Below are 16,936 nucleotides of genomic sequence, written 5' to 3' on the forward strand. Positions count from 1 at the left end.
GAACTGGCAGACCGATATTGTTAGTCCCCAAAAAAACCAACATATGGAGAATGTGTTTGGACTACACAAATATGAACAAAGTTTGACCAAAGGATATCTTCCCTTTGCCATCAATAGATCTGTTGGTAGATTCAACAACTACACACGCTATCCTAAACTTTATGGATGTTTTTGCTAGTTATCACGTGATAGTTATGCACTTGGCATATCAGAAGCATACAAGATTCTGATAGGGGTTACATAAATGTTGACAATTTCGTGCGATCTTAAAAACGCTGGAGCGATTTACTAAAGGTTTGTTAATAACATCAAATTGGGAAGTCCATCAAATGATACATGGCCTACAGGATTGTCGTCACGATCGTAAAGAGCAACGTAATCCCAAAGCTTATCCCTAACCTCAAAATAGCATTTGATATGGTACAAGCCTACAATATGAGGTTGAACCCACGGAAATAAGTTTTTTTTACAAAGCTTGGATATGTCGTCGCAGATCTGTCCATCAATTGGTTCGTTATGAAGATGTTCCATTCAATATTTAGAGAGAGAATGGAAGAGTGATGAATCAATAACTTTAGAGAGAAAAAGGCAAAAATTGAGTTACATAGAGCGATCAATTTAAGAAAACATTGTACTCGTATAAAAAATGACCTAAAATACAAGTAAATGTACTTTTCAAACATGAGTAACAACTACAAATACTAATAAGATACATTTTAGTTATTTTTTTTTTATGAGATTACATTTTGGTTATTTGAAAATACCAAGTTTTTTTGTGCTTGTAAAATATTTGGAATCAAATATTTTATTAAGATACATTTTAGCTATTTTCTACTAAAAATAGGTTTTCCTTTAGTGTTGGGGTATATGGCCAAATTACCCTTGGTTGGTGATATAATCAAAGTTATCAGAAATCAACAAAGTTATCAGAAATCAACGGTGGATAAAGCTGGTGACATTGCCCTCGCTAAATTAGTCCTTCATAAGACTCTTCTCTCCACTCAACCTCCCCCGCATACTGAAACCCTAGAAAACGAAATTGCAATTAAAATTGCCCCCCGCAGCTTCTATTCAGTATCACCCTGATTCATCTCCTGAAGATCAAGCTCGACCTTTCTCTCTCTTAACCAGGCAAGCTCATCTCGAACTTTCACTCTCATCTCTGTTTTGTTCATTAAGTTCGATCTAGTCTAGTACTACCGCCGATGTTTTACTTCTTTCTTGTTTTAATTTGTTGTTAGGGTTAGATTGAGGTTCTTCTTTGTGTCTGAATTACTCTCTTATTTTTTTGTTCGTTTCTTAGTTTTATAGTCTTCAGGTTTTTGGATGGTTTCGATGTTTGATGATTTCTGTTTTTCTATATATCGTTCACTTAGTTTGTCTTGGAGGTCTATCTTGATCTCGTATCGATGTGTTTGATACAAAAAGTTGTAGCTAGGGTTTTGGTTTTTTTTACGGATTTACGATTGTTCTTGTTGATTTTATTATTGGTACATGAAATTGCCTTATGGAGTTAATCATCAAGATTATGACTTTATGCATTGATTCTAACGCCGTCATAACTCATTGATGTTGTTTAAATTTTGTATTTTCTCTATTTGATTTTCTGGACTATTGCTTGTTTTGTTGTAATAATTTACCATCATATGATTTGAGAAATATTGATTAAGTTTATAGCTTGATAACACCTTGATGGCTAGTACCACCTTTTGAGCGCTAGGGCAATTGATTGGGTCAATCCTTCAGTTTGTAGATTTTCATACAATTCGTGCCTTTTACTTTGTGATGTTTTCTTGGTGTAATATACTGATTGATATTTGGTTTTTGCTCCTCCCCTAATGTCAATCCTAGAGTTTTTATTTATTTTCAGATTACTTGTGTTCTGGTATCTATAATACAGTTAGGGCTTTTTGTGATTAATGAAGCTCGCCAGTTGAATCTGCACTTTTTTCTATTTAATAGTTTGATAAATTTGTAATTGGAGTTTACTGACAAAAGTTATTACGAAATGCAGTTGGAGTTTATGGTCAGCTTTTTCATTACTTAATTGGAGTGCAAAGTTAACTTTTGAAGGCTTTCTACAGTTCCTTTGGGTGTGTGGTCTCTGTTGCAAGTATTATGGTGACCCAAAGAAAGTGTCGTCTCATTTCTTACTCAGATGAGATAATTGATGGACAGCCAATATATGTTTCATCAAATTGTCTTCCAATTAAGGCTGTAAAATATGAACCTGCGGGGCATGCATTCCATACTGTGGCACTTCAGCTCCTTGGGGTTTTTGAGGAAGAAGAGGAACAAGCTGATGATCACGATGTACGAAGCGACAAAGGGCAGTCATATTTTGCATCTTCAGATTCATATAGCAGCAGTAAAAAGAAAAAGAAATCTGGCGAAAACCAGGAGCAAGACCATTATGCATTATTGGGTTTGGGGCACCTAAGATTTCTAGCTACTGAAGAACAGATAAGAAAGAGCTATCGGGAAACTGCGTTGAGATTTCATCCTGACAAACAAGCTTCCCTTCTTCTTGCTGTGGAAAATGAGTCTGCAAAGGAAGCAAAGAAAGAGGAGATAGAAAACCATTTCAAAGCTATTCAAGTAGCGTATGAAGTTTTGATGGACCCTGTTAAAAGAAGGATTTATGACTCCACTGATGAATTTGATGATGAAGTCCCAACTGACTGTGCTCCAGAGGACTTCTTCAAGGTATTTGGGCCAGCTTTTATGCGAAACGGAAGGTGGTCAGTTGCTCAACCAGTCCCATCTTTGGGTGATGACAACACTCCCCTAAAAGAAGTCGATAGTTTCTACGATTTCTGGTACATCTTCAAGAGTTGGAGGGAGTTTCCCCACGCAGATGAGTTTGATCTTGAGGAAGCTGAGTCTCGTGACCATAAGAGATGGATGGAGAGACAGAATGCAAAACTTAAAGAGAAAGCAAAAAAGGAAGAATATGCACGAGTTAGGTCTCTTGTAGACAACGCCTACAAGAAAGATCCTAGAATAGTGAGAAGGAAGGAAGAAGAAAAAGCAGAGAAACAGAGAAGAAAAGAAGCAAAATACATGGCGAAGAAGTTGCAAGAGGAAGAAGCAGCTCGAGCTGCTGAGGAAGAGAGAATCCGGAAAGAGGAAGAGGGAAAACAAGCTGCCCAAGCTGCTTCCGATCAGAAGAAGGTAAAGGAGAGAGAGAAGAAGCTATTGCGCAAAGAGCGTAGCCGTCTACGTACTGTCTCAGCATCCCTCGTATCCCAACGTTTATTAGGTATAACAGAAGATGACGTGGAGTCTATATGCTTGTCATTTGAAATAGATCGTCTGAGGAATCTTTGTAGTGAACTTGAACAAAAGTCAGAAGCCACCGAACGTGCCAAGCTTCTCAAAGATGCATTGGGAGGGAATAATGATGATGACACTAAAGGGAAGAAAAAGGATGAGAAGACCCAGCAACAGAATGGTTCTCTCGAGGTTAAGAGCAATGGCGTCGTTCTTCAATCCAAGGTGGAGAATCCGTTACAAAGCTATGAGAAAAAAGAGAAGCCTTGGGGCAGAGAAGAGGTTGAGCTCTTAAGAAAAGGAATACAAAAATACCCAAAAGGAACATCTCGGAGATGGGAGGTCATCTCTGAATACATTGGTACAGGAAGATCTGTGGAAGAAATTCTCAAGGCAACCAAATCAGTTCTTCTCCAGAAACCTGATTCAGCAAAAGCCTTTGACTCGTTCCTTGAGAAGAGAAAACCTGCACCAACCATTGCCTCCCCGCTGACCACCAGACAGGAATCGGAAGGGATAATAAGCCCTAGTGGGATAACTACTGAAAAGTCTTCAAGCAGTAATGGAGATGAGAAGAGTCCCGATATTGTGATAAATGGAAGTGGAAGTGGGGTTTCTTCAAGTGCAGAACAAGACATTTGGTCAGCAGTTCAAGAGAGAGCTTTGGTTCAGGCTCTCAAAACATTCCCAAAGGAAACCACTCAGCGTTGGGAACGCGTGGCTACTGCAGTTCCAGGGAAGACAGTGAATCAATGCAAGAAGAAATTTGCATTGATGAAAGAGAATTTCAGAAACAAGAAAAACTAATTTGAGATAATCGCCGAGTTTGATCTAATATTGCAGTATTATGAAGCTGACTGGAGCTTAAAAGACTGAGAAGAGTAAGTTCCATCTTTATGATTCTTTGTTATCCAGATCTTAAATTTTCGTATCCTGTCTACACTAGTTAGTTTTCTATTATTTATTTATTTTTGCCCAAGAGAATGAGAATCTATGCAGATGTATTAGCTGATTAAAATGTTGAACAAAGAGGCACCGTTTCGTGACATGGTAATATATTGAGAAGTTGTTGTGCTACTTCGTCTTCTGCGTCATTACTAGTTATAGTACAAAAATGCTTGTTTGTTCGCTAAATATATTGTAGCTAAGTATATCATCCAACTTTGATACTCAGCCGGTTTTATATGTTGTCATAAATGATGAATGTCGGTATTCGTTGTAAATTGAAAATGATGAAATGTGTAATACCTTTGTTAAGTTCATTATATGTGCAGAAACTGATTCAGTTTTTTACGAGCTAGTGTATAAGTGGTTGGGGATCACCCCATTGTGTGTTACCTTCAAGCCATGCTATCACAACAACAGAGATTGACATTGTAAACAAAATCCTTCAATCCAGGACAATACTATGACCAAGAAAGGTTGCCTAAATATGTAGAGAAAAGCCTTTAATTTCGTAATCTTCTCTGTTTTCAATTTATCGATTAGGTTTTTGAACAAACTTCAGGTTGTAGTTTTGAAAATAGAGATTCAGTAGACATGGCATTGTGCTTGAGTTAAAAAGAGAGAGAGATGGTCTAGAGAGAGCAGCGAGGAGAGAGACAGAGAGGGCGAGAAAAGTTGCGGGATTTTAGGAGGTAGAGCGCTTGTCTTAGGCAAGGTGCGAAAACAAACTTCTCATGTGGGAGTTGTTAAATGTTTTTGTATTGTAAGGGGTTGTTAAATTGAGTTGTCTGTGTTTTCGATTTCACGCAACAAAGGGAGCTCAAAGCAATGTAGAGAAGTTCATAATCATCCCAAATTGTCTTCTATTAAAGCGAGGTATAAATGATCTCTACAAGTATGGTACAAAAAGCAGGAAATAGAAATACATGAGACTCAAAACACAGCACAAATACAAGCCAAATATTGCTTCTTCCACGAGGCGTTCTCATCCCACCACTACTCATGAACTTCTACATTATGCTATGCATTTTATTAAGGCAGTGAATCTCAAAGTGAAGTGATCAAATTAACCGATTTCTAAAGTTCTTTTTTCTCGTTTCATCTATTTTTTTTTTTTCTAAGTGATACGATAGCATTACTATGCTAGCTAAAGCCAAAGTATTTGAAGGTATGACAAAATGGAAACTGGGCAATGGCAGGTTGATTAATTTCTGGGAGGACGTTTAGTGTCACCAAATCTCCTCAAGGAGCGATTTCCCGCCATATTCTACATTGCGAGTTGTAAGAAGGGGACGGTTCACAACTTCTTCAACACATCTTTAGGAGTCTGGGAGATCAGTCTTCGTCGGAACCTGAACGACTGGGAAGTTGAGATATACCTGGACCTGTTAAATGTGCTCGTTAGATGGTCTCCCGACCAAGATGAAGAAGACACGAGGGTCTGGATGGATAAGGAAGAGGAGGACCTCTCAGTAAAGCAGTGCTATCTTCATCTCTCCAAGCATGAGGAGCCTCTTAGGGATAGGTTCGATTTTCAGTCCTTGTGGAGCACTCATATCCCTCCCAGAGTCAGTTTTTTCGTATGGGCTGCAGTCCTTGGCAAGATACCTATGGTGGACAACCTCAAGAAACGAGGGATGCTTATGGCCAACAGATGCGGAAGATGCACCTCGGCTAAAGAAACCACTAGTCACCTACTCTTACATTGTCGGGAAGCAACAAGGTTGTGGAGTTTCTTCCTTGGGTCGATCAATTTAGAGTGGTGTGTCCCTGAGTCGGTGCAGCAAGCTCTAGAGCAATGGGGGTTGGCCCCAATTAAGAAGTCGAAAAGAGATCTTTGGGACCTAACCCCTCTGGCTATCTGTTGGTCGATTTGGAAGGCTAGAAATGATAGTATCTTCAAAGACTGGGGCGAGTTTTGTGGTGGAGAGGGAGGATGTTTTAGGGGTGTTATTCGCTTGGAATAGACACATAGGGTGGGCTCGAATGTATTCGTTTTCTGATTTTGTGTCTATCTGGGGGAGCATAATTAAGTAACATAGTGTAGCTGCTAGCCCCGGTTCACGTTGTATAGTCTGTTCTTTTCCCCTTTCTATATATTCAATCAAATTTTCAAAAAAGAAATTTACTATGCTTCACATTTACACCTAAAAGTTTGAACAACCAACTTAAAGCCTCAAATCACCAAATCAACGCGTACTCATGAACCGCCCAGTGTCCAGAATGATTTCGCCAAGCGATCAGCCTGTTTCTTTAAGAAATATCCGGTATTTAGCCAGCAAGACCTGTTAAAAGAAGAAGAATCAAACTACGTCTCGCCATATCATCGTTTTATTTATTTTTTTGTTAAGGAACATATCGTCGTTTTATTGTTCCCTGTTTCTTGTTTTCTTTTCTTTTTTGTTTTGCCAAATTGGTCAGATCCATCCCTATTGCTCAAACCACATAAGTTTGTATTCAAATATATTAACTTAAAGAGAACCGAGGAAAACTTACATCTATGATGGACGACTTGGAGGCGTGACCCGGTGAGAGAAATTTCCTTCATTAGCCCTTTCATCTGAAAGGTTACTAATTTTTTCAGAAGAGTCTTTTCTTGGTTCTTGATCGCTTCGAAGAGAACGTGATTCAGCAACTGTTTCCGTCTCTGCTTCCTTACTCTTCAAACTGCTACCAATACCATCAAAATCCAATTTTTGCAAAATCTCCGGAAGTGAAAGATTAATTACGTCTTCCGAGAATTTGCTTCCCATTTCTATATCAATTTTCTCCTTTGAACTGATTGCAACTTCTCCTAAACTTGGAGTTGTCGGCTCTTCGTCTATACGGTCATCCTCTTCCACCACCTTTCTCCGGAAATCATTCATTGAAGGTGGAATTTTAGAGAAAAAGATTTCTCTTATGTTTCTTAGTATACCCTTATTATATGGATTATCATTCTTATCGTATCGGTACCGAAAGTTTTCGTAAGTTGTCTGCAGTAAAAACCACAAGTATATTAAGGAAGTGGGTAGTAAGTTTAAGTCTCTTTCTATCTAATAAACGGCAAACATTTGCAGTTTTCTCCGTTTAATATGATTTAGGAGTAAGAAGAGTGTACCTGGTTTGTGCAGATAAGATAAGAGTGGAAAATTGTCAGGCCACCAACAAACCACACAGTTATGAAGCAGTATACTATGAGAATAACCGATAGGATCTCTTTCGACATTGTTTTCGACAGGGACTGGTCATTTCTTTGTTTGAGTACGTTGATCCAAGAAAAAACGAAGACATAAAGGCATAGAAAGGTTGAAGACAATATGAACAAGAAGAAGAACCGATAGTTTCGCTGCAACCACATCAATAAATGAATTTCAGAATGAGTTTCTGCTCGTATAAAAGAAAAACTTCATAAAAAATATAGATAACTTACTATTCCAATACATTGACCCACCCACGGGCAATGGTGATCGAATCTCTGAACACAATTATTACAAATGGAGCAATGAGATGCACGAGGAGGTCGATATAGTAAGCAAGTATCGCAGAACTTCACTCTTACTGAATGACCGTTTACTAAGACATCCCTTGTTCGAGGTAGTCTCATGTGTGCGGTTCTCCCATTTACCCACTCCATTGATGGAGTAGTAACAAACCCATCCTCTAACTCAGGCGGTTTTAGGTTCCTAGGTAAAATACCTGGATCTCTAGTAGACGTCATGAAAAGAAACATCAAGTTCTGCAAAATGTATCGAATGAATCAACTTTGATCAGTATTTCCTGGCAAAATTCCCATAATTATTACTGTTGTTTCCGATAGTTATAATGGCATAGAACAAAAGCATGTCACTAACCAATACAGTGACGATCAATCCGATAGCCGGAACAAGATATCCAGAAATGTGATCATGAATTCTTATTCTTGTGAACATCTGATAACAGAATGCGAATGCTGGGGCGCCTATTAGAAATGTTGATAAAAATACTGATGCCACATCTGGACCGAAGATCATTCGCCCACCACAGAAAAATCTCTGGTTCGTTTTTTAACCAAGAAAGAGTGAGAATGAAAACAACTATTAGCTTCATTTAGTTTACTCATATTTAGAGTAAGCACCGAAGTCGCGACAATACTGACTTCTTCTGTGAAACAAGATTAAAGCTCTTCTTAAACTCCACCATCATTAACAAACAAATCTACCAGTCCACCACCCTTTGGTGCAGCGGTTGGACACCCCTCTTAAGCCCATGAGGTTGTGGGATCGAGTCTTGGTGGAAGCAGTTTGCCATCAAGATTTATCCCATGTAATTTAGGCAATAATATAATAAATTTGTCAAACTTTAGGCCTCTTTCATTATGGTTTAAATTAGGCGGTCATCGTGCTCATCACATCTTCATGATATATCAATGCCTTGTAACGACTAACGCAAATCGTAGTCGGTTTCTCAAAAAAAAAAAAAAAACAAATTTACTAACAAGTCTATAGTGGGTCATGTCGATTGCCCAATCAAAAGCGGAATGTACTATTCGTTCCTCGTAAGTTGCAAATAGGAAATCACAAAGTGTTGGAATCGGAGCCGATTTTGGCTACTGATAGTCTCTACTCACTTATCGTCTATAGAGAGATCGTAATCTTGATTCAAACAAGAGAAACAACACAAACAACCCGGCCAATATATTGTTCTCTAGGTTGGTGATTCTTAAAATTCAAAACCACCAAATTCATAGAAATAATAATAATTCAAATATCAATCATAGAGATTAACAACCTATTGATTAAGTGATAAAAAAGAATTCCAAAAGAAGATAAAGAATTAGTAAAAGAGAAGTTTGAAGATTGATTACTTACATTGCTTCCTTTCCATACTTGATAGACCCTTTTGGGTTTGGATTTAGACAAGGCCATAAATCTTTGGTTTTTGATCAAATGGGTTTCTAATAATACCTCCTGATACGATCAAATTTCAATGTTGGAGTTATTGAAATCTGACCATATCATATTTTGATTTTTCTTCTTTACTAACCCATCATTTAAGATTGGAAAAAAAAAAGAGACTTTTTAATTCAGAACAAATTAACAAAAGAAGTTTGTAAACTGTGTAGAGAGAGAGAGAGAGAGTTGATTTGAGCCGATGGTCTTCTGTTCGAGAAAGGTCTTACTCTCCGGCGGACGGACTTGTCCGACGAGTTAATAAATTTCTCTGCATATTTTCTATTCTAAATAACCGTCCAGTTGTCCCAACGCGACCTTCTTCCATTTCAATTCAGCCTAGCACGTCCAATTCCCCTCCGATTATCATAATACTAATCAAATCTTGACAGGGAATGTTGTGTGGGTCACTCTTGGATTTGACATTTGCATTCACTTTAGGATTAAATAAAATTTCGGGTTTACTCCATTTATGCCTCTTAAAAGATGATCAACTTTAAGATGAGATTATGTAAAGTCAACGACTAATGTAGATCGTAGTAGACTTCCAAAAAAAAAAGAAGTTTGTTCTGTCATATCTTTTGGGTATATCGGGCACCGGACAATCCAAGCTCGGATTTGCAATCTCCAAGAGGAAGAGGAGTGCGCTTTTATGCACTACTGAAGAGAGTGGCACGTTCAAAGTGGCACGTTCAAACGCCGTCGACACAAATGCATCAATGCTAAGAACCAGTAGATCACGTCAAACCGTCCTCAAGTCTGTGGAAATTATGAAAAGGTCAGCCTTTCGTAAAACAGGAAATTGGGCCGAAGGCCCAATTTTTTGTTTTTTTTTTTTGTTAAAAAGACACCTTCTTTTTTTAAGAAGCTAGGACCCAAATAAAGTTTCTAAATACTCTTGAAGGACGATTCTGTAGGCACTTACATTTTCAAGGTCAAAATTAATCTTTGTCTAATCAAATAATACCCAATAAACCAATTTGAAATAAAAAATAGGAATTAGTTCCTCTTTCTCAAAAACAGGAAACAAGCACTAGAAAAAACGAGAGACTTAGGGCGATTTTCACCGAGTTTGGTTGCACTTGATTTTATGATCATCAATCTATTTTAGGGTTTTGTGATTGAATCTCTTTAGTTGTTTAGGGTTTTGAGTTAGTTTTTTCTTAAAAATTCTAATGAGAAAAATTGTAGATTGCTTTATTTTGTTTATGTTGGATAGATGTGATTAACATTCATTGTCCAGAGATTAATATTTACGCACGCTAACTGTTTGATAAAAATACTGAATGAAGATTGAATTGTTTGGGAACCTGACAATAGGCGACCTCAAATCTTGGTCTTGGCAGCTGATACATATTGCAAATCAGTTTGCAAATTAGTTTGCAAACCGTAGAGCAAATCAGTTAGCAAACCGTAGAGCAAATCAGTTTGCAAACCATATTGCAGATCACATTGCAAACAATATTGCAAACCACTGCATACCAGTTTGCATACCATATTGCTATTCAGTTCGCAAATCATATTGCAAATCACTACATACCAAATTGCAAAGTCATAAAAAAAGCAAAACCCATTTACAACTTAGATGGAAATTACTTTTGGAAATAATTGCATATCCTTCAATTCAAAGTAACTCAATTTATGTACACAATGTATGTTAAATTTTGATGAATTACAACGTATTTGTATTACGTAACATTTTACAGGGGTTCGGGGTACATCCCTCGTTCTTTTGTGTAGAAATTCTAAAAACAATTAATAGAATAAAAAATGAAGAATTAATCTTTCAAAAAAGATTTAATCTTTTGTTTATCCTGCATCTATTGAAAAAGATTTAAAGAAACGTGTGAGGATGTTGTGAATATTTTGAAAAAAAATAAATTGAAACTGATTTGTTTGCAAACAACAATGCAAACCACTGCAAACCACTGCAAACCAGAATGCAAACTACTGCAAATTAGTTTGCAAACCACTACAAATCAGAATGCAAACCAGATTGCAAACCACTGCATACCAGATTGCAAACCACTGAAAATCAATTTGCAAACCAATGCAAATCAGTATGCAAACCACTGCAAATAAGTTTGCAAACCACTGCAAATCAATTTGCAAACCACTGCAACTTAAATTCATAAGACCAAATAAGTAAGACATGCAAACCAATGCAAATTAGTTTGCCAACTAATACAAATCAGTTTGCAAACCAGTTTGCAAACCACTGCAAATCAGTTTGCAAACCACTGCAAATCAATTTGCAAACCAGAAGTAAACCACTGCAAATCAATTTACAAACCACTCCAACTTAAATTCATAAGAAGAACTAAGTAATCAAATATACTCGACACAATAAGATTAAAATCTATTAAAGATTCATCAAAATATTCACAAACACATTCATCAAAATATTCAGAGCAAATATTATATTCAAACACCTTTTTTTATTGAATTCAACAATAGTTTTCATCTGAAAGAATTTCAGCGACCATCTTTCCTCTAAGTTTCATAATCTCATTAGGTTCAACCTCCACTTCTTCAAAATCCTTGCCGTTTCTAGCATTCTAAATGAATTGGAACTCATCATCAACCTGCATTAAGTACATAATGAATAATTTATTAAGTTTTTACCTAAAACGCAACACAATGACTTTGCAAATCAATGCAAATAAGTTTGCAAACTAAAAAGAATCAGTTTGCAAACCACTTAGCAAAGCAGTGCAAACTACTTTGCAAATCAGTTTGCAAATCAGTGCAAACTGCTTGGACAACTTTGCAAACCACTTTGAAAAGCTTTGCAAAGCTCTGCAAACCACTTTGCATAACAATGTACTTAGGGCTGTAAACAGACCAAACTATTTTCGGATACAGTACTATCCGAATTCGAAATCCGAAATTATTCGAACTATCCGATAAGGGTTCGATATCCGACGGATGGTCAAAAATGACATCCGAATCCGATATTCGAAATGCTATTCGAATATCGAATATTATCCGATCCGAAATTCTGAATTTTAAGCCATAACATTATAACACAATATTATCCGAAATTCGAATATTATCCGATCCGAAATTCAAATACAATATTATCTGATCCGAAATTCCGATAAGAGTTGAAGACTTGAAGTTGAACTTTGATTCTTTGAAGTCTGAAGACTTAGTCTTAGACTTTAAGTTGACTACTTGAGGATAAAGTTTTGTTTATTTTTTAATCCCTTGGGTGAATCTTAACCGTTGATTTCAAATGCGAATCGGATCGGATTTTTTCGAAGTCGGATATAGCTATATCCGAATCCGAAACCGATATCCGAAAATTATCCGACAAGACATTCGAAATTCGAATCCGAAATCCGAAATGTCGGATTATTTGAGTGCGGATGCGGATCGGATTCGGATTTTCGGACCACCGTTTACAGGCCTAAATGTACTCAACATAAAAAGAAACATTTAAAGATACTTACACGATCGAATTGGTTGATGTAAGTAAATTTCTTCTCGAAATGAATTGGAACTCATCATCAACCTGCAGTAAGTACATAATGAATAATTTATTAAGTTTTTACCTAAAATGCAACGACAATGACTTTGCAAACCAATGCATATCAGTTTGCAACCACTTTGCAAATCAATTTCCAAACCACTTTGCAAAACAGTGCAAACTGTTTGAACAACTCTGCAAACCACTTTGCAAAGCTCTGCAAACCACTTTGCATAGCAATGTATTCAACATAAAAAAACATTTAAAGATACTTGCACAATCGAATTGGTTGGTGTAAGTAAATTTCTTTTCGGTTTCTTCTCTCTTCAATTATATTCAAACTAGTCAATGTTGAGCTCTTAACAAATAAGTTGTAAAGTACGCAAACCAGTTTGCAAAGAACTGAAAACCAATTTGCACTAATTTCGTAAGAGGCAAAGTCACACCTAATTACTTTCAACAAAAAAAGACAGGAAGTAAAACTTCTACTATAAAATTATGGTTGCATACAAAGATAAAATACAACATTGTTCATAATTGTGTTCCGTATGAAGATATTTCGTTCAGTATACAACCACTAATCACGTCATTATGTTCCATATGAAGATCTCTGATTCAGTAATTTCATCGAACAGTTTATGTGCATAATCTGCTATACCATATTTACAAATAGAAGAAGTATAAATAAAGTGAAAAGGAAGTCATTCAATCAGGATTTTCAGGTTAAAGAGAACCAAACTTTACATATTAGTAGGAAATTGGTATCTAGGGTTTCGAATCTCGTCCTTACCTGACTTTATGATGTCGAAATCTGGAGAAAAATAGTTGCCTCAATCTTTACTTAAATCGTCTAATCCCGATCCCAAATCGTGGATTAAAGATTGTTCCCTCTTGTTTGAAGATTGTTGCCTTTGGTTTGAGTATTGGATTTTGATTTCATTTTTTGAAACCTAGAGATGGTCGGGTTAAAGAGAGAAAGAGGGAATAGTTGCCAGTTAAAGAAAGAAAAAAATATTATGAAAAAATGAGTTTTTTAATTTTCTCTAACCAATAAGGTTAGTTACGTCTTTTCCTTATATTTGATATTTACATAAATGCCCCAGGGAGCTGAAGCCTATGAAAAGTTGATGATCCTTTTTAACCAAAGTCCCAATTATTTAGGGAGTTTTGGCCAAATTTCCCTTCGTAAAAACCAAATGATGTAGAATTCTATATAAATTACAAAACGGTTCTTAGTTCCGCACGACTTACAAAATGGTCCAGAAACGACACAAATAGTAAATGTAAAAGTTTTTATAAGACTGTTGATTCAGAAGTACGAACAAAATGAGGAGAAGAGAGAAAAAATAGAAGTATTAATTTCATAAATTGAATTGGCAATGAAACCGAGAGATTAACTGTCAAATATAAAAAATGTGTTATATTCAAAATGTTTTTGAAACAGGTAAGATAGACCCCATTATCAATAACACCACTATAGCCCTTATACCGAAAGTGAGAAACCCGAGTATGGCCTCTGATTTCAGGCCAATATCACTATGCACCTCAATTTATAAATTCATCACTAAAATTGTGGCGAATCGTATTCGGCCTTACTTGGATCAATGTATAATGTGGACTCAGAGTGCCTTTGTCCCTTCGTGCCAAATCATGGATAACATTATAATAACACAAAAAATTATTCACTCCATGACCAAGTCTAAATCCAGAAAGGGAGGATTTTCTCTTAAAATCGATATGGCCAAGGCCTACGATAGGGTCAATTGGGAATTTCTAACTAAGGTCTTGAGAGCCACTGGGTTTTCAGGTCGTATTTTAGACCTTATATTATCTTGTATTACTACTTCTACTTTCAGTATACAGATCAATGGACAGCTCTATGGGAATATTGTGGCTTCTCGGGGTCTAAGGCAGGGGTGTCCTCTTTCCCCCTACCTTTTCCTACTAATCTCTCAATCTCTCTCGCTCCTCATTAATCATTATGAATCTAAAGGTTTGTACAATGGTTATAAAATAAATCCATCTAGTCCTAGTATCTTGATGGGCCTAGAAAGGTTACCCTACATAGGTCTACACCCGCAAGTGCACGGGTGTCAAGTTGTAATAAATTCCGGTAAGACCGGTTCGTTTCTAAGAGACTAAGTGAAACCTATTCTAAGACTTGGAAGTAATAAGATTGTAAAATGATTTGGTTTTTGGTTTTTAAAATAAAATTACGGGAATGAAAATGAACTCAAATGGGGAGAGGAGTCTAGGGTTTAGGATTCCACCACATAAAATCACTTTTAGAAACAAATACTTAAAATGGTTAATTCTCTTTTTTATAACTCAGAATTTCGGATAATGAACTATCCTAATTCCGGGAGATGTTTTCGTTAAAACCGAATAAAACATAACAATGTAATCATTTTATTTTAAATAAATAAATCTCTAAACTACTATTTATCAATTAATAAGTATGAACCGTCAAATGATTTAACATAAGCATGATGCATCAAATCGAAAAGTATAAATAGTGAAAAGAAAATCTATTTATCAAACTAAAACGAATTAAACTATGAAGCATTAGTCAAGAGTTAATCAATAAAAATTATATCTCTAAAAGATCAAAAATGGGTTTCATCGTAAAACCCTAGATGGAGAGTCTTAGCTAATCATGATCGATTAAAAATAAATAGGAAAAATAAGAGAGAAAATGAAAAAGGAATTAAACTTTTCTTAGCTGGAAATGATTTCCTTCTGATTTTCCCGTCTATCCGCCAAACGCGCCTTAAGGGAAAATGATTTTCTCATCTTCTCGGAAATACTTTCTCTGTGGGAAAACTATTTTCCACTCTCTTTTCTCGTCTTCTCAACCTCTTTTTCTCTCTCTAACTTCCTGTTTCTTCCTCATTCTACTGTATTTTCTCTCTCTTCCCACTCTCTCTGTTTCTCTTTGTCACTAACAGGAACAGTAAAGCAAGAAATAGATAAATAACAAAGAAATTCAGATTTTTTTTTCTTTTTTTTTCTGTAATTTCTACAATCTCTCTCTCTGTCTCTGTAATCTCTCTCTCTCTATCTCTGTAATCTCTCTCTCTCTCACAAACAGAAAGAATACAAAAGAAAATAATCAAAAAGAAAATAATCAAAAAACAGAATAGAAAAAGAAAATAATCAAAAACAAGTGATGATGATGATTTTGGCCGAGCTCTCTCTCTCTCTCTCTCTCTCTCTCTCTCTCTCTCTCTCTCTAATCTTGCTGTCCTATTGAGCTCGAGAGGATCCTCCCATTCCAAGATGATTCTCCTCTCCTCAAATACCTGTTTTATATCAAACGGCCGTTCCAACCAAGCTCTCCCTTTTTCTCCTAAAAATGTGTCGAAAACCCCTCCAATAGCTCTCTCGGTTTCCTTTCTATAAAATGAAAAATCTTCAAGAAACGGCAACTCCCTTTCTATGAAATATCCGATCATCACTCTTTCCTTTTGTATTTCATTCCTTTCCTTCTCTCTCTACTGGTTTAATCTCAAAAGGAATTAAATCCTTTAATTTCTTAAAAAGAGATAAGAAAGAAAAGGAAGGGGATAAGTGTTGCCTAGTCATTAACGGTTGGCTGCTTTATTTGGTGTCAAGTGATAAGTCCACCCAATTATCCTCTTTCCATCTTTCTCTCTGTTTCTCTTGTGTTTCAAAGATTTAAAGAGATATACTCTCTCTTTTAATTTAAAAAAATGAAAGAAGGAAAGGAAGCACTTCCCATAAATCATGGGAGTAACCAACCGGGTCCAGCCAACGGTGTGAGCTGTCAAAGGTTATGGTGTATGAAGAAGCAGTTTAGGAGAGTGTGACGTATTTCATAAATAACGCCACGTGCATGTGAATGAATCCAGCCGTTAGATCTGAGTTTGTTTTCACAGGAAAATATTTCAGAGCGTCACATGGGATCAAATCTCGTGACAGCAAGATTCGGTAAATAGCGACCACACGAACACGGTACAGCTCTCGGCTACCGGAGTGACACGTACTCCTCTGTTCACTTGACAATATTGAACGTGGTCAACAATATTGAACACGAACTTTGACTTACTCAATCTTTCGCGTCCGGACTCCGAGTCCACTTCCGCTTTCGCCGATGGATTCGTATTGGACTCTACTTTCACATGGGTACTAATATTGACCAGAATACCCTTGTCATTAAAATGATCAAAATGTCCCTCAAGTATGTCTTTATCACGATGTTTTCGCATCGAACTCCGTAAATGAGACCTGAGAAAGAAAATCAAACAAATCATCAGAGCAACCGCTCGAGCTGGACTAACTAACCCGAGTTAAGAGATTCAAATGAGACATTTCC

At 36.6% G+C, this 16,936-nt stretch overlaps 2 protein-coding genes across 4 annotated transcripts; one reads left to right on the forward strand and one right to left on the reverse strand.

Moving 5' to 3' along the window:
• Positions 1-765: 765 nt before the first annotated feature.
• On the forward strand, positions 766-4,350 carry LOC147541646 (DnaJ and Myb-like DNA-binding domain-containing protein). The gene is made up of 2 exons (XM_086673597.1): positions 766-1,131; positions 2,015-4,350. The coding sequence occupies exon 2, from the start codon at positions 2,119-2,121 to the stop codon at positions 4,078-4,080; it is 1,962 nt and encodes a 653-aa protein (XP_086529723.1). The 5' UTR covers positions 766-1,131; positions 2,015-2,118; the 3' UTR covers positions 4,081-4,350.
• A 706-nt stretch (positions 4,351-5,056) lies between these two features.
• LOC147541647 (putative protein S-acyltransferase 4) lies at positions 5,057-9,543 on the reverse strand. 3 transcript variants are annotated; one of them, XR_015239790.1, is made up of 7 exons: positions 9,048-9,543; positions 8,052-8,231; positions 7,631-7,936; positions 7,319-7,546; positions 6,715-7,193; positions 6,348-6,503; positions 5,057-5,356 (listed from the first exon to the last, which is right to left on the reverse strand). XR_015239790.1 is itself a non-coding variant. In XM_086673600.1 (6 exons), the coding sequence occupies exons 1-5, from the start codon at positions 9,102-9,104 to the stop codon at positions 6,717-6,719; spliced, it is 1,248 nt and encodes a 415-aa protein (XP_086529726.1). In that variant the 5' UTR covers positions 9,105-9,543; the 3' UTR covers positions 6,328-6,503; positions 6,715-6,716. The 3 variants fall into 3 exon arrangements, 2 of the variants coding, with proteins under 2 accessions (XP_086529726.1, XP_086529727.1); XM_086673600.1 differs by lacking the exon at positions 5,057-5,356 and having other exon boundaries at positions 6,328-6,503; XM_086673601.1 differs by lacking the exons at positions 5,057-5,356; positions 8,052-8,231 and having other exon boundaries at positions 6,328-6,503; positions 9,048-9,233.
• Positions 9,544-16,936: the final 7,393 nt, after the last annotated feature.

Source organism: Eschscholzia californica, unplaced genomic scaffold (genome assembly GCF_041429995.1).
Source record: "Eschscholzia californica isolate CP2 unplaced genomic scaffold, dmEscCali1.0.p SCAF_4, whole genome shotgun sequence".
Taxonomy (NCBI): domain Eukaryota; kingdom Viridiplantae; phylum Streptophyta; class Magnoliopsida; order Ranunculales; family Papaveraceae; genus Eschscholzia; species Eschscholzia californica.

Bases quoted from the DNA above. Each gene is read 5' to 3' on its own strand.
- LOC147541646 (XM_086673597.1), top strand. From the start codon at position 2,119: ATGGTGACCCAAAGAAAGTGTCGTCTCATTTCTTACTCAGATGAGATA.
- LOC147541647 (XM_086673600.1), bottom strand. From the start codon at position 9,104: ATGGCCTTGTCTAAATCCAAACCCAAAAGGGTCTATCAAGTATGGAAA. The intron at 8,232-9,047 runs GTAAGTAATCAA...AAAACGAACCAG, and splicing joins AAGTATGGAAAGGAAGCAAT to AGATTTTTCTGTGGTGGGCG. The intron at 7,194-7,318 runs GTACACTCTTCT...TTTTTACTGCAG, and splicing joins ATCTTATCTGCACAAACCAG to ACAACTTACGAAAACTTTCG.